Source organism: Aquarana catesbeiana, linkage group LG04 (assembly GCF_042186555.1).
Source record: "Aquarana catesbeiana isolate 2022-GZ linkage group LG04, ASM4218655v1, whole genome shotgun sequence".
Classification (NCBI taxonomy): domain Eukaryota; kingdom Metazoa; phylum Chordata; class Amphibia; order Anura; family Ranidae; genus Aquarana; species Aquarana catesbeiana.
In genome coordinates, this window is record NC_133327.1 from 603,926,616 (window position 1) to 603,951,901 (window position 25,286).

Genomic DNA, 25,286 nt, shown 5'->3' on the forward strand with positions numbered 1-25,286 from the left:
CAGTGCTGCTACATAAAAACAAAAGGTGCTCAAAGTCTTGCCGTTCTTTTTTATTTCAACATGCCGTAGAGAAGGACCCTTGCTCTCTCTGTGGAAGCAGTGGTCTCTATGCAGAGGTCTGTCACTCTCTTGCTGAATCAGACCTAGAGCTCTGTAATCAGCAACCACATGCTCTTCACCAATTGGAAAGCTCTAGCTCTGACTTGGCAGGCTTTTCTACTCAAGTTGCATCTGCTTGGTAAATAAACGGTTTTGCACACCATTAGTTTTGATGTGCCAGGAATGAACTTAGCTGATTTAAACTGAAACTCTGGTTGGGGTTTCAAGTGATACTAAAGTCTTGTTTTTTTTTTTGTTAAAAATAATAAACATGTTACACTTACCTGCTCCGTGCAGTGGATTTGAACAGAACAGCCCGGATCCTCCTCTTCTTGGATCTCTCTTCGGTGCTCCTGGCTCCTCCCACCTATTGAGTGCCCCCACAGCAAGCATCCTCCTCTTCCCGGGTCCCTCTTTTGCTCTCCTGGCCCCTCCCTCCTGTGCAGCTTGCTATGGGGGCACCTGAGACGATCCGCAGCTCTGTGTGTTCATTCAGACACAGAGCCCTGGCTAGGCCCCACCCCCTCTCTCTCCTCATTGGCTCACTGACTTTGACTGACAGCAGCGGGAGCCAATGGCCTTCTGCTGCTGCCTCCGCCAATGAGGAGGAAGATCTCGGCCAGCCGAGTCTCTCGTGCAACATTGCTGGATAGAGATGGGGCTCAGGTAAATATTAGGGGGGGCTAAGAGGGGGCTGCTACACACAGAAGGATTTTTATCTTAATGCATACAATGCATTAGGATAAAAAACCTTCTGCCTTTACAACCACTTTAAATAACTCTATGCTCTGTCCTAAACTGTTGGGCAAGTCAGTTGTGTGAGTCTACCTATCCTTAGTTTTCTCATGATCAGCTATTTTTCCAACCAGGCTGCTTGAAAACTAACATTTTGGCTTTGTTTTGAATAGCAAAACCCTGCCCACTCCAAAGAAGGTTTAAGCTGATTGGGGTGGGGTCTTGCACAGTCCGACACTAGCAATGCTCCCTCACAGTTTTTTCCAATTTTGCGAAAGTGAAAAACTTCTATTTTTGAACTTGTACATTCTTCCAGTGTCCCTCCAGCAGTAGTATTTATCACTTGTATTTGCTGATTGTTTTCATATTTTCTGAGCTGCAGCATAGTGTTGTACAAGGTCAGCAATCGATAAAAGCAGAAATGTCAAAGTTAAAATTATACGGCTTACCAGCCAAATCAACAGACTGAGAATGTAATTGTAACTGCTAAAAAAAGACCCTGAAATCTTTCCAAAACTTGAGTTTTCAATCTACTGAGATAGCTGATATGAGGTATTACTCTAATCAGATAAATTCTGCTTATTTCCTTTGGGAATTGCTGGAGTTCTGTTATAGTTCTCCACTCACTTTCCACCATGCCCTGCAGGGAATCTTATCTAGTCACCAGATAAGGGCATCACTGTCTTCTAAATGATGCTGATAAATAACTGATCAGGTGCTTTCTCATGAATGGCTGCACATACAGTGGACAAGGGTGCACATTAATTCAGCAGTGAATGTGATATTTAGGTGTATGTTTTTAATGTAACAAAATTACTTGTTATATTATATGTAACATTTTCAAGCTTAAAGTGGAGGGCCACCCTGAAAAAAAAAATTGCACCAAAAATCTTAAAAAAAATAAAAAAAAAATTTGAAAAAAAATTTTTTTTTAAACTTACCTGAACCCTTGTTGCTAGGCAGTCTTCCTAATCTGCCTCTTCCTATTCTGCGGCGTGTCCTGTTCCTCGGTGAGCGGCCCCGTTGCCTTCTGGGAACTGTGTGTGTTCCCAGAAAACCACGGGGCCATTCACAGAGCGCCGCGCCGCTCGCGCGTGCGCAGTAGGAAACGCAAGGCTCCACTGCCTGTTTCCCTTAGTTAGGATGGCGGTGCCGGGACCCGAGAGCCGAGGGACGGGTCGGCCTCGGGCGGCCGACATCGCGGGCACCCAGGACAGGTAAGTGTACTTATTTAAAGTCAGCAGCTACAGTGTTTGTAGCTGCTGACTTTAAAAAAATAATTTTGCTAGCCAGAATCCTGCTTTAATCTATTAATTGGATTGGACATCCCTTATTGACATACATTTCCATCCTCGTTCTTCTATACATTTCTGCATCAATTGCTGCTCTTGTGACAGCTGAAGGATGTGAAAAAGCTGGAAATGGCCATGCAGTTCCTCAGAAAATGTTTCTTACAATGTTGTGTGATCTCTCATCATATAGAATTCATTCCAATAAATATTTAAAAATGTGAAACTTATATCACCGATAACACTGAAAAATATATAGAGGTTTTCATAGAAATGTCATACAGGTATTGAAAATTAGCAGTCTAAGCCATGGTTAGCCATTTATCAGCTTCTGCCAGTTTATCTAATCTGAAAAATGTCAGAGGTAAGACTGACATGATAATAATTTACTAACTGTGATGCAGATGTTTGGTTGACCATACCCAGATAGCAAACAATTGAGCTGCAAGTTTGAAAATGACTTGCTAAGCTATTGCTAGACTTGTCAGGCTTCACAAGCTTGTTGCTCAATTGCAGCAAGTCCACATTGCATGACTCCAGATCAACTTTCTTTGCAAACATTCTGCAAGTCTGCTGTATGTTCTGATTTAGTTATGTTGTGCAATAGTCATCCCACCACAGGGGTCACTGTGGCTGAGTTTTCATGCTGTAGACTTGCAGAGCTCTTGCTGTAGACTCAGCACTGCAACTTTGCTCTTCCTAGAGACTTTCCATGCAAATTTGCTACAAATTAAAAAAGTGTCTGCTAGAACTTGTGCTTCAAGTGCTCTGCAATTGTACAACTTGCCAGTGAAAATGTGCAGCAAGTTAACAGACTTTCAATTCGACACTGACACAAATCTGTGACAAGTTATCCTTGCTATCTGGGTAGTTGGTTGGCTTGGAAACTCCTTACTGTAACTCCTTTTTTTCTAAACGGTTCAACAGATGAAAGTAGTGTTTTTCTCCATAGAATGGGAAAGAAATGATCACAGAGATTTTTATGAGTTACTCCTGTAGACCCCTACTAGCCTCCTTAAAGCCTGCCCAACACACTCACCTTATATTTACCTTTGCTCGTTCCAAATAGCTTCCAGGACACAACAGAGCTTTAACACACATTTTCAGTATCATGGCAGAGAACTTCTCTTTTTCAAAAGTTTTTTTCTCTCTCTCTTTTCCCTGATTGTGATATTTAAATACATTGCAGGGATTATTAGCAAAAGTTGTGTAAATGCTGATTTAAATGTAGGTTCCCATCGAACCTTCTGCATGTGTGCAGGTCCCTCTACTATCCAATGTTCCTCTGTGGGCAAGTCTCCCTGCCTCCCATTTTCATTATTTATACAGGTAACCCACCAGTTCCTCTTTACTCTTGAAACCATTCCTAATTTCTAGTTAGGTATTAGGTAGAGCTGTTTTTTTTTTAAGAAATTCATTTAGATTGATCTATCTGGAGCCTTGTAACTCCATGGTGCTGGCTTTGATTCCTACCAAGATGCTTAAGTGCATGGAGTTTATATATACACTATACAGTAAAACCTTGGATTGCGAGTAACTTGGTCTCCAAGTGTTTTGCAAGACAAGCATTTTTTTTTAATAAAGTTTGACTTGCTTAACGAACAATGTCTTTATATACGAGTAGCGTCGTGTCACAACTGAGTATAAAAGAGAAGAGAGGTGCCTTTAAAGTGTAGCAATATGGTACATTTATTAAGAAAGATACAACATTTAGCAACTCACATATTTGATGATTAAAAGAGGCACATCTAAGTATGCAGGCATCCGGGGTAAAGCTATCCACATAGACCATCCTCCGCACCGCCATCATACCTTCCATGCTGCGCTCCACGAGCGCCTCAAGCCTCGCTTTCAGATCCCTTTACTGCAGGGTAGTCTTCCCGGTCACGATTGCAGACTGACAACGGTGAGAGCCGACCATGCAGAGGGTGGTCTATGTGGACAGCTTTACCCCGGATGCCTGCATACTTAGATGTGCCTGTTTTAATCATCAACCGTGTGAGTTGTTAAATGTTGTGCCTTCATTAAATGTAACTATATTGCTACACTTAGAGGCGCCTCTCTTCTCTTTTATACTCTGTAGCTCCTGCTGGATTTTGCTTCTAATTCTCTTGTGGAGGCTGCCATTTGTGGATGGACATTTTATGGTTACACAACCTGGTCACATTGCTATAATCTTTTTATATTGACTATAAACTGAAGGATTTATAAATGAATGGCTGTGGAACGAATCATATGAGTTTTCATTATTTCTTTTGGGGAAATTCGCTTTGGATGAGCCAGTTTAGGGTGGAGGAACTTGACTGGCCTGCACAGAGTTCTGACCTCAACCCAACAGAACACCTTTGGGATGAATTGGAGCGGAGACTGCAAGCCAGGCCTTCACATCCACATCAGTGCCTGACCTCACAAATGCGCTTCTGGAAGAATGGTCAAACATTCCCATAGACACACTCCTAAATCTTGTGGTCAGCCTTCTCTGAAGAATTGAAGCTGGTATAGCTGCAAAGAGTGGGCCAACTCAATATTGAACCCTACAGACTAAGACTGGGATGCCATTAAAGGTCATGTGCGTGTAAAGGCAGGCGTCTCAATACTTTTGGTAAAATAGTGTATGTGTACACGATCTGTTCTGTGTGTACATCCTTGATGTAGTGCTTTACTATCCTTCCCCATTACAAAGGAATACTGTTTTCCTAATGTATAAATAGGTATGACTAGATTGGATGCATTGGTTTGTGAATTCTATTCTGGAAAAGGGATTGGTGGGAACAGGCCAGTGTTTACATGTCAGTGATATATAACTGACTAACAGGGTTTGTGTTTGATTCAGAGAAAACAGGCTTCTTTTTTTCCACAATCTTAAAGGGGTTGTAAAGGTTTGTGTTTTTTCACCTTAATGCATCCTATGCATTAAGGAGAAAAAACACCTGTCAGTGACCGCCCCCCAGCCCCCCAATCGCGAGCGCTGGGGGGCGGGGCAGAGTCCTGCATTCGGCCTCTATGGACGCCGAATGCTGGACTAGGGAGCGCGCCCGCAAGGTAACCCCCTCGGGGAAGCGCTTCTCCGAGGGGGTTATCAAATGTGGGGAGGAGCAGCGAGAGCCACGGGGGGACCCCAGAAGAGCAGGTTTGGGGCCACTCTGTGCAAAACGCGCTGCACAGTGGTGGTAAGTGTGATATGTTTGTTATTTAAATATATATATATATATATATATATATATATTACCTTTACAATCAATTTTGCTATCGTTGCTATCGTTTGTACTTTGGGATAAATTAGATCAGAGACTGTGAGCCAGGCCTTCTTGTCCACATTGGTGCCTGAATTCACAAATGCACTTCTGGTAGAATGGTCAAACATTCCCATAGACACACTCCTAAACCTTGTGGACAGCCTTCCCAGAAGAGTTTAAGCTGCTATAGCTGCAAAGGGTGGGCCAACTCAATATTGAACCCTACAGACTTAGACTGGGATGCAATCAAAGTTCATGTGCACGGAAAGGCAGGTGTCCCAATACTTTTGGTAATATAGTGTATATATATATATATGTATATATAAAAACATGATAAGGTATACTGTCTAATTAGCTAATTGTGTCCTGTTGATTAAATTGTTGACTCTCCATATGGAGAAACAAATATTATTTGGTAGTTATTTCCAAGTTAAAATCTCTATTCGCACCAAGCAGTGGCGGAACTTTCACGGATGCAGCAGTCGCACTTGCTACTAAATCCTGCCGTTCTGCCACTGTGGGGGAGCCCCAAGAGCCGGCATCTCCCCCTGCACCTCTGGCTGTCCAATAAGAATGCAGTGGGGGGGGAGGTGGGAGGCGACGATCAGCAGCTCTATGTTGCCCATGGGTGGCGGGATCTCCCTGGGGCTTGTAGTTCTCTTCCTGAGTGTCAGTATATACAGTGGCGAGGGGAGGGGCCTCTGACCCGGGCATGTATCAGTTTCACTCCTTAGTGTACAAGTGAGTCGCTCTGCTTGTACACTGTTGCTGATACATGCCCCAGGTCAGAGGCCCCCCACCTCTACACTGTATACACTTGGGAGGAGAACTACTAACCCCAGGGAGATCCCCTCACCCGTGGACACCATAGAGCTGCCGATCGCTGCCTCCCACCTCCCCCCAGGTGTTGCGGTACTGAGATGTGCTGGGGGTTGGAGGTGCACAGACAGTGGAGACCAGCCAGGTACAGGGGAACCTCTGGAAGGGAGCTGTCTGGGGACTCTGATGTAAGGGGGGCTTTCTGGGGACACTGACATAAGGAAGGGGCCCTCTGGGGACACTGATGTAGGAGGGGGGCTCTCTGGGAACACTGATGTAAGGGGGGCTCTCTGGGGACACTGATGTAAGGGGGAGGCTCTCTGGGGACACTGATGTAGGGTGGGCTCTCTGGGGATACTGATGTAAGGGGGGCTCTCTGAGGGCACTGATGTAAGGGGGGCTCTCTGGGGACCCTGATTTAAGGGGGCCTCTCTGGGGACACTGGTGTAAGGGGGCTCTCTGGGGACCCTGATGTAAGGGGGCCTCTCTGGGGACACTGATGTAAGAGGGGGGCTCTCTGGGGACACTGATGTAGGGGGGGCTCTCTGGGGATACTGATGTAAGGTGGGCTCTCTGGGGGCACTGATGTAAGGGGGGCTCTCTGGGGACCCTGATGTAAGGGGGGCTCTCTGGGGACACTGGTGTAAGGGGGCTCTCTGGGGACCCTGATGTAAGGGGGGCTTTCTGGGGACTCTGATGTAAGGGGGGCTCTCTGGGGACACCGATGTAAGGGGGGCTTTCTGGGGACACTGATGTAAGGGTGGGCTATCTGGGGACACTGATTTAAGTAGGGCTCTCTGGGGACACTGATGTAAGGGAGCCTTTCTGGGCACACTTATGTAGGGGGAGACTCTCTGGGGACACTGATGTAAGGGGGGCTCTCTGGGGACACTGATGTAAGGGGGACTCTCTGGGGATACTGATGTAAGGGGGGCTCTCTGGGGGCACTGATGTAAAGGAGGGCTCTCTGGGAACACTGATGTAGGGGGGCTCTCTGGGGACCCTGATGTAAGGGGGGGTTGGGGACCCTGATGTAAGGGGGGCTCTCTGGGGACACTGATGTAAGGGGGGCTTTCTGGGGACACTGATGTAAGGGGGGCTCTCTGGGGACCCTGATGTAAGGGGGGGCTCTCTGGGGACACTGATGTAAGAGGGGCTTTCTGGGGACACTGATGTAAGGGGGGCTCTCTGGGGACACTGATGTAAGGGGGGCTCTCTGGGGACACTGATGTAAGAGGGAGCTCTCTGGGGACACTGATGTAAGGGGATCTTTCTGAGGACACTAATGTAAGGGGGGGCTCTCTGGGGACACTAATGTAAGGGGGGGCTCTCTGGGGACACTGATGTAAGGGGGGCTTTCTTGGGACACTGATGTGGGGGGGCTCTCTGGGGAAACTGATGTAAGGGGGGCTCTCTGGGGACTCTGATGTAAGGGGGGCTTTCTGGGAACACTAATGTAAGCAGGGCTCTCTGGGTTCCCTGATGTAAGGGGGGGCTCTCTGGGGACACTGATGTAAAGGGGGGCTCTCTGGGGACACTGATGTAAGGAAGGGGCTCTCTGGGGACACTGATGTAAAGGGGAGGCTCTCTTGGGACCCTGATGTAAGGGGGGGGCTCTCTGGGGACCCTGATGTAAAGTGGAGGCTCTCTGGGGACACTGATGTAAGGGGCGCTCTCTGGGGACCCTGATGTAAGGGGAGGTTCTCTGGGGACCCTGGTGTAAGGAGGGGCTCTCTGGGGACCCTGATATAATGAAGGGGCTTTCTGGGGACCTTATCAGAACGGGTTTGGGAGAAATACATTAGCTGCTTGTTTAAATGACAGAGAACAGCAGCAAAGTATATCACTTAAACATGCTAACTTATTTTTTTCATATAGTAAAAAACGTGTTTGCTATTGGTCTAAACTGGGGATTTGATGCAATGCAGAGTAGCAGCAAACTACCTACTGACAACCAACTGCATAGACAAATCTGGCTTCTTTGAATCTCACTGCTTACATTGAACTCCTCAGAAATCACAATGTTGGAACACTTGCATGTTTTAAATACCCCTGAGACAAATATGTGAGCTGCAATTGCTGACTTTTCCATAGAAAATTCTAGGTTCTAGGCTGCCATGTTCATGGTTAGGCTTCAGTGCTTTCTCTAACATACAAGTATAGCGAAAAGGAATTTAATAATTTGTCTTGGATTTGCTGCATGCTTGTTCCAGGCCTGTGACACAGAAGTATTGAAACCACAGCAAGGAAATGGGCATTTTTGGAAAGATGCCAGCAATGGCAGTCCACATTTTCTCATGAAAGGCGAAGGATCAGGTTTTCTGAGCAGTCTTGATCTTAGTGATGGAAACTATGTCTGCCTCATGTGTTCTCCAGGTCCTGAGTGAGTAGGTGACTCTTGCCATTGATCACAGCAGGCATAGACATTAAAACCAAGGTCAAGCCTAAGTTTTTGGGGTTATTTATATAGGTTTGGGTAAATTGAGGAATAGTAAAAAAAATTTTCCAAGATATTGATGTCTGTGACTCTACTCTGTTGAGTAAATTTCTCTTCACTTCTGGTCCCCATGACAGCAATACAAGAAATAAGGGCAGCAGTGTCACTGGGTCAGTCAAATACAGGCATAAATATTAACCTGATAGAGGCTCTAGACTTTCCCTATTTGAGCTTATTTTTGACTGAGTTGAAGAACGTCTCAGTGGGGAACAGACCACAGTAAAGACCTGAAAGTGATTTTGTCACTTGCCCACTTTGTCAAAAAGAAAAAATGTTTTAGCTGAAGTTGGAGACTTCAGTGAGAATTAGAGGAAAAGGGACATGGTGGAGAATTGAAATCAGTCTTGGGATCAGAAGATATGGATCCGTTGAACAGGGGAAGAACAGAAGAGAACTAAATATGTGGTTGAGATACTTCCCCTAGCAAGAGCTATATTAACCCCTGATTCACATCTATGCACTTTCCAGCGGCTGCGTTTGCTCGAGCACGGCAAGCCATTCATTTGAATGGGCTGCTGAACCTCCTGAAAAAGCAGGGAAGAGGTTACATAGTTACATAGTTACTAAGTAGGTTGTGGTTGAAAAAAGACACATGTCCATCAAGTCCAACCCATGTGTGTGATTATATGTCAGTATTACATTGTATATCCCTGTATGTTGCGGTCGCTCAGGTGCTTATCTAATAGTTTCTTGAAACTATCGATGCTCCCCGCTGAGACCACTGCCTGTGGAAGGGAATTCCACATCCTTGCTGCTCTTACAGTAAAGAACCCTCTACGTAGTTTAAGGTTAAACCTCTTTTCTTCTAATTCTAATGAATGGCCACGAGTCTTGTTAAACTCCCTTCTGCGAAAAAGTTTTATCCCTATTGTGGGGTCACCAGTTTGGTATTTGTATATTGAAATCATATCCCCTCTCAAGCGTCTCTTCTACAGAGAAAATAAGTTCAGTGCTCGCAACCTTTCCTCATAACTAATATCCTCTAGACCCTTTATTAGCTTTGTTGCCCTTCTTTGTACTCGCTCCATTTCCAGTACATCCTTCCTGAGGACTGGTGCTCAGAACTAGACAGCATACTCTAGGTGTAGCCGGACCAGAGTCTTGTAGAGCGGGAGAATTATCGTTCTTATCTCTGGAGTTGATCCCCTTTTTAATGCATGCCAATATTCTGTTTGCTTTGTTAGCAGCAGCTTGGCATTGCATGCCATTGCTGAGCCTATCATCTACTAGGACCCCCAGGTCCTTTTCCATCCTAGATTCCCCCAGAGGTTCTCCCCCACTGTATAAATTGCATTCATATTTTTGCCACCCAAATGCATTATTTTACATTTTTCTACACTGAACCTCATTTGCCATGTAGTTGCCCATCCCATTAATTTGTTCAGATCTTTTTGCAAGGTTTCCACACCCTGCGGAGAAGTTATTGCTTAGCTTAGTATCGTCTGCAAATACAGAGATTGAACTGTTTACCCCATCCTCCAGATTGTTTATGAACAAATTAAATAGGATTGGTCCCAGCACAGAACCCTGGGGGACCCCACTACCCACCCCTGACCATTCCCAGTACTCCCCATTTATCACCACCCTCTGAACTCGCCCTTGTAGCCAGTTTTCAATCCATGTACTCACCCTACGGTCCATGCCAATGGACCTTATTTTGTACAGTAAACGTTTATGAGGAACTGTGTCAAATGCTTTTGCAAAATCCAGATACACCACGTCTACGGGCCTTCCTTTATCTAGATGGCAACTCACCTCCTCATAGAAGGTTTGGCAAGAACGATTCTTCATGAATGCATGCTGATTACTGCTAATGATACCGTTCTCATTACTAACATCTTGTATATAGTCCCTTATCATCCCCTCCAAGAGTTTACATACTATTGATGTTAGGCTAACTGGTCTGTAATTCCCAGGGATGTATTTTGGGCCCTTTTTAAATATTGGTGCTACATTGGCTTTTCTCCAATCAGCTGGTACCATTCCAGTCAGTAGACTGTCAGTAAAAACATGTTTCTAAAAACATGGCTACAGGGAAACTGAATAGTGCAGTGCGGTTCCCAGTACGGGAAACCGTAGTACAGTGTGTGAGGGTGCCATTAGCATTAATGGTACCCCCACACATCTCCTAAGAAGCATTGCGTTTTTCTCTGTGGGTGCAGGAAGGTGTGCAATCACCTGCTCAGATGTGAAACTAGGCTTTGACATCATGCTAGGTACTTCAGAATGATAACACCCTTTGTAGAAGTTTAGCCTATTATCACATGCCAATCCTATGTGTCCATGTACATTAAGACGTTAAGAGGCATATTTGGGGTTTAACGTTAAGGGGTAAAAAAAACCCTTCTGGTTCGCGTTTCTGATTGGAGCTTGGAGGCAGAAAAACATAAAACTCTCCTAAACTCGTCTAAACTTTTTACAAAAAATGCTCTATATGAGCGTTTTTTTACTCCCGAGAGAACAGATGTTTTTTTAAGCCCAGTGTGCATGGAGCCTTACTGGTTGCAGAAATTAATAGTATTTTTCAGCTGTGCATTCTGGAGAAACATCTAATCTCTCTTTCAACAGATATAGATTTAGGCGTTATTAAGAGAATAAGGATCTTTGGTAACACATTATCTCCTTTCTAGGAACATCATTGATTTATTTAGGGGCTGAGTGTTACTGCAGAACCATGAAACTATACCACAAAGTGCAATTTAGATACTAGGCTTTTCAAAACAGAAAATTATTTTCCTATCTTATCTGGTCCCACCAAGCAAAATAGAACTTCTTACTTAAAGTGATTCTGAGGCTTTATATGACAGAGCTGCTTTATATTGCTGTCAGCATAATTATTGGTCTCTATATTATAGTTGAACATATTCAAATCTAACTATGTGCAGCACTGTGAAAAATCACCATTATCTTCTTTTAATGCTTGTTCTTTGTAGCAAAATTCAATCTTTTCCTATTGTTCAATGGTAGTTCTCCCTTGTCTGAGATTTTCTGTGAGTCATATATAATTTCAGTTTATGATTATCTCCATGGGATTGTAGGACATCACTGGACAAAGCAAAACTACCAGTAAATTACATATTCACATGTCTACGTTTACTGGCCATATCTAACATTAGGGATAAGCAGATTAATCCACCTGAACTCAAAATTACTGTAGATTCTGCAAATTTACTGGAGGCAGAATTTCTCAAATAGAATTCAGAATTCAGAAATCATTATTTATTCAACTGGCAATGCAGATGGCTATACGTGTTCTACAACATATCTATATCCCTCAGTACAGATTGCCTTTGGGGGAAAAAAATGGCTTTGGGGGAAAAAAACTATACTCACTTAGGTGGATGCAGCATCAATCCAATGCTGCATATGTCTCCCGCCGGCTCTGTAGTGAGAACTGAGTGATTAAACACTGCTGATTGCTCAGTCCCCATCCCCCGTTCCCTGCTCTGAGCAGAGTGCTGTGAATGTCAGTCTCTGGCTCTCTGCTCTGCCCGTCCAGTGCTCACTGGAGTGTTGGGCTGTGGAGGGGGTGGGAGGAGCTGGCTCAGCCTCTCAGTGGTTGAGCCAGGTGTCGGTCCAGGCTTCTGGATGGATCCCTACCATATGGTTGGGATCTTTTCAAAGCATGGACCGGCTCTGTGATGTTAGCTGGCAGCGGGCTATAGCCCACTGTCGGCTGAAAATGGGCAACAGGAGTGCAGAATGAACTGCACTCCTGTGATCCATAGGAAAAGTATAGCCAAAAAAGCTTTGGCTATACTTCTCCTTTAATGAATACAGACTGATGCTTGGTTAATTCACTCATTGCAGGTTAAAGAGCTGGCAGTGGAAGGAAACTAGTAAGAAGACAAGTGTTCCCATTCTACTAAATAACTATATCAGGATGAATATCACATAGAGTGTTGGAAGTTACAGTATTTAAGTTACAGTATTTAAGGCTAAGGTTAGGATTAATCTAACATTTCCTATTCCTGATATGTGCCTGCTGTACTATGTACTTAAGTTTAAAAGTATCTTGTTCTCTTTATAAAGCCCCCTGTGTGTGAATTCCCCTGCCAGCCTCTCTGCTTACCTATCAAAACTAACCACACAAGGCATGAGAGCACAACATGGTCAGTTTTCTAGCTGTACTGGAACTCAGCCCGCTCCCCTCCAAAGATCAGACATGTGCTGACATGCCCCCCCCCCCCCCCCCCACACACACACACACACACTGGGAAGATCAGTGCATTGCTGTTTCTCCTCCCCCTGCTCTCTAAGATCCTTATGTAGAGATTATGTGATCATTAACAACAACAAAAAATAAAATATACTGTATATACATATATTAGTTAAAGTGCATGAATTTACAATGGTATCAGCCTGCTGCAATCCCCTTGTACAGCAGAGCTTGGACTGGGTGAGGAGAAGCACCACAAACAGGTGTACTGTGGTGCTTGTGTGCTAACAAGTAACATGCAAATAGAAAGAGAGAGCACAGTGACAGAGAGATGTGCCGGGGGGGGGGGGGAGGGGGGGATCAAGACCTGTAAGTATTAGGAGTAGTGCAGTAGTGAAAACTCACTTCTCCAGGGCCATGCTGTGTGACAGAGCTGTGTAAATCTCTTGACTGCATGCACAAAAATACATATCCTTTGGCCATTAGTTTGTTTAGGAGTTCAACTAGAAAAGTTAGTTTTAAGGGTTAGGTTTTTGGCTAAATGCTATGGCCAATGGCAGAATGGCCTGCGAATTTCGGGGGTCGACTGTATAGCTAAATTTCAGGTGAGGTGAGGGATAAACTTTTATGAGAATTGTATAGGGTGGATATGGTAGTTTTTAGTAAAATGGTAGGTTCTATTACCGATGGATTGATAAAATGAACTGTGTATCACTTTGCCATTGCCAAGTGTTTTTCAAAATTAGCCTCTAATTAAAAATGTTAAAAAAAAAGGGATTTTGGATTTCTTTCTTTCTTTTCTCTTTCTTTTGATATTATCACAATGACTGAAAAAAATTACTTTAGAACTTAGAAAGCTTGCTTTTTTATTTTTAGTTAGCCACTAAAAGATCTAATTTGGATAATATTGTTTTGCCTTCTCTGTCGAGTATTTACCTCTAGAATTTATTCCTGGCTAACAGAGTACATCTTTGCTTTCTTCAGTATTAGCCTATTAGCTGGGCATTCGCTTTTATAAGAGGTATGTGTACAGCAAGTTTTTCCAAAGCATTTACAATGCTATCAGCCAGCCTTGGTGATGACTTTCAGCTCTGGTTTAGAGAAACAAAACTTAGTGAACAAATCTTAATTGCATGCTATCCTGCAAAGCTATTAGCAAGTTTTGGTCATTTGCTTAAGGACCTATTTATAGCAGAGCAATATGCTACAGTGCATTTAATGCATACAATTTAAAGCACCTTATGTCACATGCTATTGTGTATTCATAATGGCAGCCATTTTATATGAATGAAATTCCTAATATATCACAACGGGCCAAAAATCGATCATGCAACATTTTTAGCAGCACAATACACTGCAATTCATGATAATGCATTATCAAACATTGTGGTGCGCTGCATTGCACCTGCGCTGGGAAGGTGCATTGGGGTGCCATTAAAATTTATTGGCAAAAACCTGTTTGGGTAAAGTGTACATTAATGCAGCACACCTTATTGCATGGACCCTAAGAATTCTTAAATCAGAAGTAAAGCCCGCTTTGTGATTTTTTCCCACTGGTAAGCCTATAATAAGGCTTACTTGTAGGTAAAATGAATATCTCCTAAACCTGCCTACCTGTTTAGGATTACTCACCCTGGATGCAGCCGTGACATCAGAGCTTTGTGCCGGAACTGAGGGCTCCCGTGTGCATGTGCGGGGGTGAGGTCATCGCATCTCCAGCCAATCACATAGTTGGAGCGCGTGAACCCGGAAGAAAGACAAGGGACGAGGTCAGCCCTGTCAGCGTGTCGCTGGAAGGCTTCGTTCCAGGGTAAGTATTTCATAATGTGCTAGCATGCATTGAATGTTAGCACAGCTGACAGGGCTGACAGGGCTGACATCTTCAACCCCGTATTTCTTCCGGGTTCACGCACTCCGACTATGTGATTGGCCGCAGATGCGATGATGTCACCCAAACAGGTTTTTGCCAATATATTTTAATGGAACCCCAATGCACCTTCCCAGCGCAGTTGCAATGCAGCGCACCGCAATGTGTGGCAATGCATTACCATGAATTGCAGTGCATTGTGCTGCTAAAAATGTTGCATGATTGATGTTTGGTCTGTTGTGATACATTAGGAATTTCATTTATATAAATCGGCTACCATTTTGCAATGCACATTAGCATGTGGCATACAGTGCTTTAAATTGTGTGCATTAAATGCACTGTAGCATATTATGCAATTGCCTTACAGGTTTTTTAAAAAATTTTTATTAACCAGCCGTGGTTTACTCCCGCTTTAAGACTACTAAGGGTTGCTTTACAAGCTTGCACACAGCTGCCTGAAGCTTGCTGTAAGCTCTGTAAATGCTCTGAAAAAGCTTGCTGTACACACAACTGTCATACAAACTGATGTTTGTGTGTAAAAGATCTTAAAGCTAAACTTCTGGGCAGATTTATTGTCAAATTTATCAAACATAAAAAAAAAAACAAAAAAAATACAGGAAATCGCCCCGAGACTTTAAATGAGGTGAATGCGGTTAGACAATAGAGTAAATGCAGTTTTAAATTGTATTAAAATTGTCATGCAAACATAAACATGAATCATAGCCAAGCCACCGAAATGATACATACAGTAAAAAATGTCATTACACGTATCATGGTATAAAATGCAAAGACTCAAGTCACCACAGCAGAGCCTGGAAACCTTTCATGGAGACAACTAAGATTTTCAGAATTCTCAGCATCCCTTTGGATTTAATATATACACATTTAAAGACAACTAAACTGAGAGTTTAGATTTATAGTGAACCTGTCAGAAAGCAAAACACTTACAGTATCTCACAAAAGTGAGTACAGCCCTCAAATTTTTGTAAATATTTTATTATATCTTTTCATTTGACAACATTGAAGAAATGACACTTTGCTACAATGTAAAGTAGTGAGTATATCAGCTAAAGTAGTGAGATATCAGAGTATATAGCTTGTAAGACAGTGTAAATTTGCTGTCCCCTCAAAACAACTCAACACACAGCCATTAATGTCTAAACCGCTGGCAAAAAAAATTGAGTACACCCCTAAGTGAAACTGTCCTAATTGGGCCCAATTAGCCATTTTCCCTCCTCGGTGTCATGTGACTCATTAGTGTTAAAAGGTGTGAATGGGGAGCAGGTGTGTTCACTTTGGTGTTATCACTCTCACTCTCTCATACTGGTCGCTGGAAGTTCAACATGGCACCTCATGGCAAAGAACTCCCTGATGATCTGAAAAAAAAGAATTGTTGCTCTACATAAAGATGACCTAGGCTATAAGAAGATTGCCAAGACCCTGAAACTGAGCTGCAGCACGGTGGCCTAGACCATACAGCGGTTTAACAGGACAGGTTCCACTCAGAACAGGCCTCGCCATGGTCGACCAAAGAAGTTGAGTGCACGTGCTCAGCATCATATCCACAGGTTGTCTTTGGGAAATAGACGTATGAGTGGTGCCAGCATTGTTGCAGAGGTTGAAGGGTGGGGGGTCAGCCTGTCAATGCTCAGACCATATGCCACACACTGCATCAAATTGGTCTGCATGGCTGTTGTCCCAGAAGGAAGCCTCTTCTAAAGAAGATGTACAAGAAAGCCCGCAAACAGTTTGCTGAAGACAAGCAGACTAAGGACATGGATTACTGGAACCATGTCCTGTGGTCTGATGAGACCAATATAAACTTATTTTGTTCAGATAGTGTCAAGGGTGTGTGGAGTACAAAGACAAGTGTATCTTGTCTACAGTCAAGCATGGTGCTGGGGTTGCATGAGTGCTGCCGGCACTGGGGAGCTACAGTTCATTGAGGGAACCATGAATGCCAACATGTACTGTGACATACTGAAGCACGAGGCAATTACTGGATTACATGTTTGATTATCCTGTAAAAGCAAATTAACTATTGTGACTTTTTTTGTATAGACCTGTAGACAATAATATACAGTACATCAATAATCATGACCTTACCTGTCAACAGCTATGGCAAGTAGAGCGTTTGTAGAGACATAAAGTGATACAGTTCTGAGATAATTGACGGATGCACAGAGGATATGTCCATGTTCCCAAGACAGCTGTTTCACAACATAATAGTCCATCTCAAAAGGGCAGCAGACTATGGCTACGATAAAATCAGAAATGGCCAGATTGGCAATTAGCAGGTTGGTTAAATTCCTGAGCTTTTTATATCTGGCAAGTGCTGCAATGAAAATAAAGTTCCCAATGCCACAAATGAGCATAATACAAACAAGAGCCACTCCGATGACTATTTTTGCAGCGTAAAATGTCCTTGTTTTGGTTACATCTTCATCATCACTAAGTTCATAATCACTGTAGGAATAGTTTAAGGGAAAAGCATAGTTTCTTGAGAAGAATTCTTCACTTTGGATGTAGTTTGCTGCCACTTTGTTGTAGTCCATGTTTGGAGACCAACTGAACTGCTTATATAAGAACTTGTTGAAGGGACACAAGGACTTGTCTGTTCTGATCAGTGATACTTAGTAAACAGTTGACTCTTGAAAGGCCAAGTAATTTCTTAGTTAATATAATTTGAGAAAGAATAAAATTGTTTTCTGATCCAGTTCTGATCTGCAACAAAATAATGTAAATAATCAGATAATTACATCTACAACCTCAAATCTTACAATGATAGTCCATGGTAATGAATAACCACTGACTGAAAACTACACCATTCCCTAAATGTATTGTGGTAATTTAAAAAAAATCTAGTCAGAGTAATTCCTAAAACATACTTCAGTTTTTTTTTCATAGAAATGTATCTTAACATTGAGCAGCCCGCTAACACTCACAACAGAGTTTAAAGTAGAACTACCTGTTCTGTAATCTGATAGAAAGTCTATGTACACGGGCTTACATGAGAGAGCTCAGGCTAGAAATTACTACTAGAATCCTTCAATAATAGTCCAGAGAACAGGCAGTAGGTATGGCAGGGTGGCAAGCTTGTTTTCACCATCAGGGCAATAGATGTAGACCCAGGGCCTTTCTGGTCAAAAACAAGTTTTTCTACATATACTTGATCACCACTCGTCATAAATTGACGTAGTCACGCGCGTGGCCAGATGTGCACTGGAATGCGTTATATAGACGGGACAACGAACAGAGCAAACCCTCCGCCTACCGGATATATGCAACAATGCGTTCCAACCAGCAGGAAGCCGATACAGTACACCAAACTGAATGGACATTCCACTGTCCGAATATCCTATCCACAGCAGTAATAACACTGCCACAATTAAGCAGAAAATAGATAATATTGACAACACTACCATAATAAAGAGGAATGCAACTAGATGTAAACTAACAACATAATTGCATATAACCTCTAAATTAAATAGCGAATCAAATGAATGAATCTAAACAAACACAACATGACTATTGCAGATATAACTAATTACATAAAAAGCTCAGTGTGCCGAGACATGGTGCCATCTTGTGGGGTTAACCTAAACAACAAAATAAATTTAACTTAAAATCCTAGTATAAAAAGAGACCCTGATCGAATACATATAAATTTATGATTCAATAAAAATGATTTCTAAACAAATGGAAATGAATAAAGATAAAATACATGCAAGAAACAGTTTAATTATGCGTTATTAATATATGCATTCACATCCCATTGGACATTGATGCCTGTAACGAGCCCCTTGCTCGCTCGGATCCACTCTCCCGACACTCCTCTGCAGCTATAGAGTCAGATTTCAAATCGCAACATCTGATTGTTTGGTCATCCAATGTTCTGGGATTAGAACTACAGCTATGTGCCGTTCTAACCCAGTTGTGATAGCTCAGAACAAACACCAGGCAGGCTGTATGTAAGTTCAAACAGGAATATCTCTTTTATTGCAAAATACAGGCTTTTATACACTAAAAGTGGAGGTGCAGACCTCCTGCTCATATTACTCTAACAATACAGCTGTAACCTAATTAACCTAATTAACATGAGCTAATTAACTAATCCCTTTAGACAGCCTAGATGACTCAGACATGACCGTTAGGCCAGACTGGCCGTCTTGTAGTTCAGAAAATCCAATCAACATTATCACAATCAACATAGACTCTTCTTCACACAATAACAGAGTTAATTAACACAAATAACAATGGGGATCTAATGACTCTTAGATCCCATAGTAGACTTATTTACAATACACATTTTAGCAGACAATAGACAGACAGGTGTTGGAATTGACATCAGCATCTCCTAACAGTATCTGTCCCAGCATTATGAATCAGCCACTATTCCAATATGGCAAATCCAGGGTCCCCAGAGTCTGTGTGTCCTGGGGGACCAGGACCTGAATCCACAGTAATACCACCTCAAGGGTCCCCAGGCATACAGCTCACAAAGAGCACCGTTCCCCCAAATGCAAGGGCCCCCGATCGATTGGCAAGAGGCTAGCATACAGTCCCCTCCAAAAGTCTCTCTCCCGGCTAGGTCTGTCACAATGCCGAAGGGACTATAGGTCTTGGCCTTGTATATCCACTCTGTCTCGAGCCTAGAGACTCCTCTGGTCATATGACTACCCCTCCAATTACCAATATATTTGTCTATACCCAAGAATACAGTACCATTGGGATTCCGGTTGTGGTGAACATCACAGTGTTTTGATAGACTGTGTTTAGGGTAGCCATTTTTAATGTTAGTCACATGTTCCTTCAATCTTACCTGGAGCAAGCGATTGGTGCGACCAATGTATTCTAAACCGCACGGACACCTTATAAGATAGACCACATGTTTAGTGGTTTAAGTGATGAAGGGTTTTATGGGGAAGTGTTCACCGGTAGAGTTAAACTGGAAGGTATCCATCTTCCTTCTACCCTGCAAATTGATTCTGCAAACTGAGCATTTCCTTCAGGGGAAGAAGCCCCCTATGTTGTGAAAAAAAGACACCCTATTAGGGGGATCAACAATATTGGGTGCCACTTGGAGCCTCAATGGTGGTGTCCCTCTATAAACAATCATAGGCCGTACTGATAAAAGGGGACCCAAAACTCTATCATTGCATAGTACATTCCAGTGGCTAAGTATAATATTTTTAATAATGTGCTGTTGGATGGAACAAGTAGTAAAAAAATCATGTTTAAATGTCTCATTGGGTTCCTTAATCCTTGGAACCGACAGCTTGTTTCTGTTCCTCGCATCAGCTTGTTCAAAAGCTTGATTCAATGCTGATGGGTCATAAACCTTCTCAAGGAACCTAGCCCTAAGAATAGAGGCCTCCTTAATAAAGTCTTCATGGTTAGTGCAGTTACGCTTAAGCCTTAGAAACTGGCTGACAAGGAACGGACCTCAGCCAAGCCGAATGGTGACAGCTATTGGCACTGATAAATCCGTTCCTGATGGTTTCCTTGAAGAAAGTGGATGTGACAATCATGTATTGTTGTTTATCAATTTTTGTGCTGGCTGCTTAAGGAATATTCATTTTTATTTTAATATACAATCCATAAAGTATTTCAACCAGTGCAGCAGGTTTTCTTATATATGTTTATTGATTCTATTGAACTCCCTTCGCACTGTTGCTCAGTTGTTTCTGTTACATTCATGGATATCTTTGTTTTTAGAACCTCCCATTTGATTAACACAGATGGCTTATTTAACCCAGACAATGTAACTAGTGATGATTTGGATGATTTGGTTCTTAGGCTTAAAAATTGAGTGACCTCAGAACTACACATGAACTGGGACATTGCCTTCTTTGAACATTATATTTTGGAGAATATGGTTTCCAGAAGTCTAAGGTGGGAGGTATCTCTCCAAAGTGACATACTAGGTTTCAGTATTTCAACAAAGCGAGTTTGGGACTATTAAATGACATGCTTGGTAAAAAGAAACAGAAACTATTAAAATTAGATGAAGAAATTAGGATAAACTCAGTTCCTATAAAGGGAGTGAGAAGTACACCAAATGGTCTGATAGTTTAAGAAAGCACCTTGCAAAAGAGGAAGTAGAACAGAAAAATAAGAAAAAGAAAAAATACTTGAGGGATATAACTGACTATAACAAAAAACACAAAGCCTTCAAATGGCAAAATAATGATGTCACGGCCAGTGAGGTACCTAGGGTCCCAGTAGGGTCCCATTTAGCCCCTGGTACCATCCATACCTATCCACCATCTACACTGGGTCCTGCTTCATCAATAAGGACCCCCTTTCAGGACTACCAATCACTCCATAACCCTCCCTTTAGTGAAGCCCCTTTTGGGCAGGCTAGGGGGAGGGGAAGAGGTAGGCATCCTTCGTTTCCCAATAGGAATTTGCTTAAGACCCATAACAGGTTTGATCCCTTGGGGGGTTAGGTATATCACTGAGAGAGCACCTTTTAGATTAGCACCAAGAATGGGAACAGGAAAGAAACTACTCTCTGGACTATCAGAATGATGGGACACAATGGCCATCATATAGCTACCCTCCGGGGCATCATAATCCTAGTAGGGGTGGCTCTAACAATTGCTACCATCATAACAACAGTCATTTTTTTCACAGGGGGCCCCAAAATGTTAAAATGTTAAAAGGCTAATAGACCAAAAAGAGGCTCCAGAGGGGGAGTCGGGTCCGCTCAAAAAAGAAGGCGGGTCTGAAGGACTCTGGCCTCTTTAATTTGAGCTTGGCAGTGATTTCCAATGATGAAAAATATGTTTTAAATCATGGTCTCAAGTTTGTTCCACCAAGACTGCTGAACAAATTTGAGACCTTCATTGATGTTCACAAGTTTATCTGCAGGGCGTGGCCAGCGAGCAAGGGAGATGGCCGCCTGACCTGAAAAGACTGCTCTGCACATAGCCAGCTTGCCGGAGCTCACAACGGCCATTCAGTGCCTAGAAACAGGGTGGTTTTTACACCCAGCAGGTCGAGCATCCCCTCTCTTCATGACCAGCAAGAGGAAAGACAGGACTCTGACAAGGAGAATGACGGACTACTACACTCAGCCCCGCCGGCTCTCCAGTCAAGATGGCACCGGCGGCTCTCAGCACAACAAATGTGGCTTCTCCAGCACAGCAGAGAGATGCATACAACACTTCTCACCGGGCTTCAACCACCCACAGCAGGAGAACGGAAGAGCCTCTCAATCCTCCTCATGCACCTCAAGCCCGGTTAAAGCTAAGCACAAGTCACAAGATACATCTGATCCAGCTCTGGAGGTGAGTGACATGGCAGGCTCCCTTGATGACTTCAGGGAGCTGCAGGACTCTATTTCTGAGTTTCCTACTCCAAACCAACTGGTGGTTGACACCACATTGAAAGACATGTCAGTCTCCCTAAGAAGCCCACTCCATGCAGACATCCTGTCACTAGCTCAGCAGTTTAAATCGGAAGTTACAGAAATTGGCGATCGAATGACACGAATGTTGAACACAAAATGGGTGAATTTGCCTCCGCTTTCAATGATTTGATAGATACCCATAATGCTAAGGATGATGACATCACCTGGATGAAATAAAAAATTGCAGACCCGGAGGACCGCTCCAGGCGCAATAATGTTAAGAAACGCGGAATCCCTAAATCAGTTAAACACCCTGACTTAATGGCCTTCTTTACGGATGTGAAAACCACACTACCAGACCTCCCTCTAGAAGTTTGTCTGGAAAATGAACATCAGTAGGTAACCAATCCCTTTAGGTTGAGAAAAACTGATCCCTCAGGGATTAAAAAACCTTCATTGGCCAATGATTCTGTTTTCAACCCCCCTGGACACTTGGCACCTTCTATTTCTGTCTTTAGGGATCTTGTCAATAGGGACCTAGAGCAATTACAGCTTAAGAGAAATAGAGGTGACCATGCTTTTAAGAAGGGTCTTGACCTTTTAAAATGTTGGAAAGGCCTAGTGGTGCCTCCTGTGGACAAAGGAGTGGGCATAGTTATATTGGTTTCTGCTGCATATAATTTGGAAATGTCTCGTCTCTTTTCTGATAGGGACACTTATGTCCCCCCTTGCAGGAAACCCCCATGGCTAAATACAAAAAGGACCTTGTGTCCCTCGTGAAGGAGGGCTTTTGAGAGAAGATTCTCTGTAAGAAAGAGAAGCTTTTGTTGCTTCCGATTGCCCTACCGGTACCAGTGATGTACTACCTCCTCAAGGTACACAAGGATCCAGTACACCCCCCTGGAAGGCCGATTATCAGTGGCATTGATTCAGTTACTTCCAGAGTGGGTAAGTACATTGAAAATTTTTTGCAGCCATTGGTGGTTAAGACTCCCTCATTCCTGCGTGATTCCATGCAGGTATTGAATGGAGGCATAGCTACATCCTTGCGACTGCAGATGTGGCATCCCTCTACGCGATCATTTCACATGGTCATGAGGCAGTTGAGCACTATCTTGGGATGGACAACATGGTAAATGCCCAGCGTCAGTTTATTTTGTCCCTGCTTGATTTTGCGATGGGGCACAATTATTTTTGGTTTGGGGGCTCCTATTACTTGCAGAACAGGGCAGTGGCCGTGGGGGCTAAGTTTTCTCCCAGCATGGCCAACTTGTTCATGGCTAAGTGGGAGGAGGACGTCATCTATACTAGGCCGAGACCAGAGCTGGTTCTCTGAAGGAGGTATATCGATGATGTCTTCCTCATATGGAATGGCGATTTGGACTCTTTGGAGGAATTTATGGTATCTTTGAACAACAGTGATAGGGGCATTAGGGTCCAACATGATTGTAGCAAATCCGAGATTAATTTTCTGGATTTGAGGATTAGGGTATCTGAGGGAGTGATTGTCATGTCCACTTTCTTCAAGGAGACCGACAGGAATGGATTTATCAGTACCAATAGCTGTCACCATCCGGCTTGGCTGAGGTCTGTTCCTGTCAGCCAGTTTCTAAGGCTTAAGTTTAACTGCACTAACCATGAAGACTTTATTAAGGAGGCCTCTATTCTTAGGGCTAGGTTCCTTGAGAAGGGTTATGACCCATCAGCATTGAATCAAGCTTTTGAACAAGCTGATGCGAGGAACAGAAACAAGCTGTTGGTTCCAAGGATTAAGGAACCCAATGAGACATTTAAACATGCATTTTTTACTACTTATTCCACCCAACAGCACATGATTAAAAAGATTATACATAGACACCGGAATGTACTATGCAATGATAGCGTTTTGAGCTGGTCAATCTTAATAGCATCATGGGGCCCGGGGCAAAGTCATGCTATGGGGCCCCTACAAGCCTGCCCAATTTACGCCTCTACTCCTAAGAATTAAAGTACAATATTTTCTACTTTCTGCTATGAAATTTATCAAATTAGAAAAAACATGTAAAACGTGTCTTCATAGGTGTAGGCCAAAATTTATTCTACTACATGTCTTTGGTATAAACAATCCCTGTACTCTCTCAGCCCCCTCACACCTGTACACTCGCAGCCCCCTTCACACTTGTATGTTTGCACCCCCCTTCACACCTGTACACTCTCAGCCCCCCTCACACTTGTACGTTCATAGCCCCCCTTTACACCTGTATGCTCGCAGCCCCCCTTCACACGTGTACATTCGCAGCCTCCCTCACACCTGTACTCTCTCAGCCCCCCTCACACCTGTACGCTCGCGGCCCCCCTCACACCTGTACGCTCTCAGCCCCCCTCACAACTGAACGCTCTCAGACCCCCTCACACCTGTACGCTCTCACCTCCACCCTCACACCTGTACACTCTCAGCCCCCTCACACCTGTACGCTCTCAGCCCCCTTCCTCACACCTGTATGCTCTCAGCCTCCCTCACACCTGTACGCTCTCAGCCCCCTCTCACACCTGTACGCTCACAGCCCCTCTCACACCTGTATGCTCGCAGCCCCCCTCAAACCTGCATGCTCGCAACCCCCCTCACACCTGTACGTTCGCAGTCCCCCTTCTCACACCTGTACACTCTCAGCCCCCTCCCCACACCTGTACGCTCTCAGCCCCCTCACACCTGCACACTTTCAGCCCCTCCTCACACCCTTGCGCTCTCATCCCCCCTCACACCTGTACGCTCTCATCCCCCCAATGCCTATACGGTCTCATCATCAGCCCCCTTCACACTTGTACGGTCGCAGCCCCCCCCACACCTGTACGCCCTCAGCCCCCCTAACGCCTGTACAGTCTCACCCCCCTTACATGTGTATATATGACACACAGGCACACGTACACAGACACACACACATGTACACAGACACACACACGTACACAGACACAGCGGAGCAGAACCAGACATACCTCTTACAGAGGTAATACTCGAGGCGGGTGCCTGCACAGAGACTGGAGCAGCAGCAGGGACGACCTGCAACACAGGTTGTACTGGAACAGCCACAGTGGAAGATTCCAGGTGAGCCGTGTGACTCAGGAGCATTTGTAACGCCATGGCAAACTGATCCATGCGGTGATCCTGCTCATTCAATCTGGAAAAAATATTACCAACAAGTGGATTGACTGCATCTTCTAAATTCATGGCCTTCGCCTACTGTCAGAAAC

General features: G+C 43.8%; 1 protein-coding gene across 1 annotated transcript in view; it reads right to left on the reverse strand.

The window, feature by feature from the left end:
- Positions 1 to 25,286, reverse strand: part of PROKR1 (prokineticin receptor 1) — a 67,005-nt gene that overhangs the window by 34,755 nt on the left and 6,964 nt on the right. The window contains exon 2 of the mRNA XM_073628229.1: positions 16,808 to 17,425. Coding sequence (XP_073484330.1) covers positions 16,808 to 17,256 — 449 coding nt within the window. The 5' untranslated portion in view covers positions 17,257 to 17,425. The remainder of the gene's footprint in view (positions 1 to 16,807; positions 17,426 to 25,286) is intronic.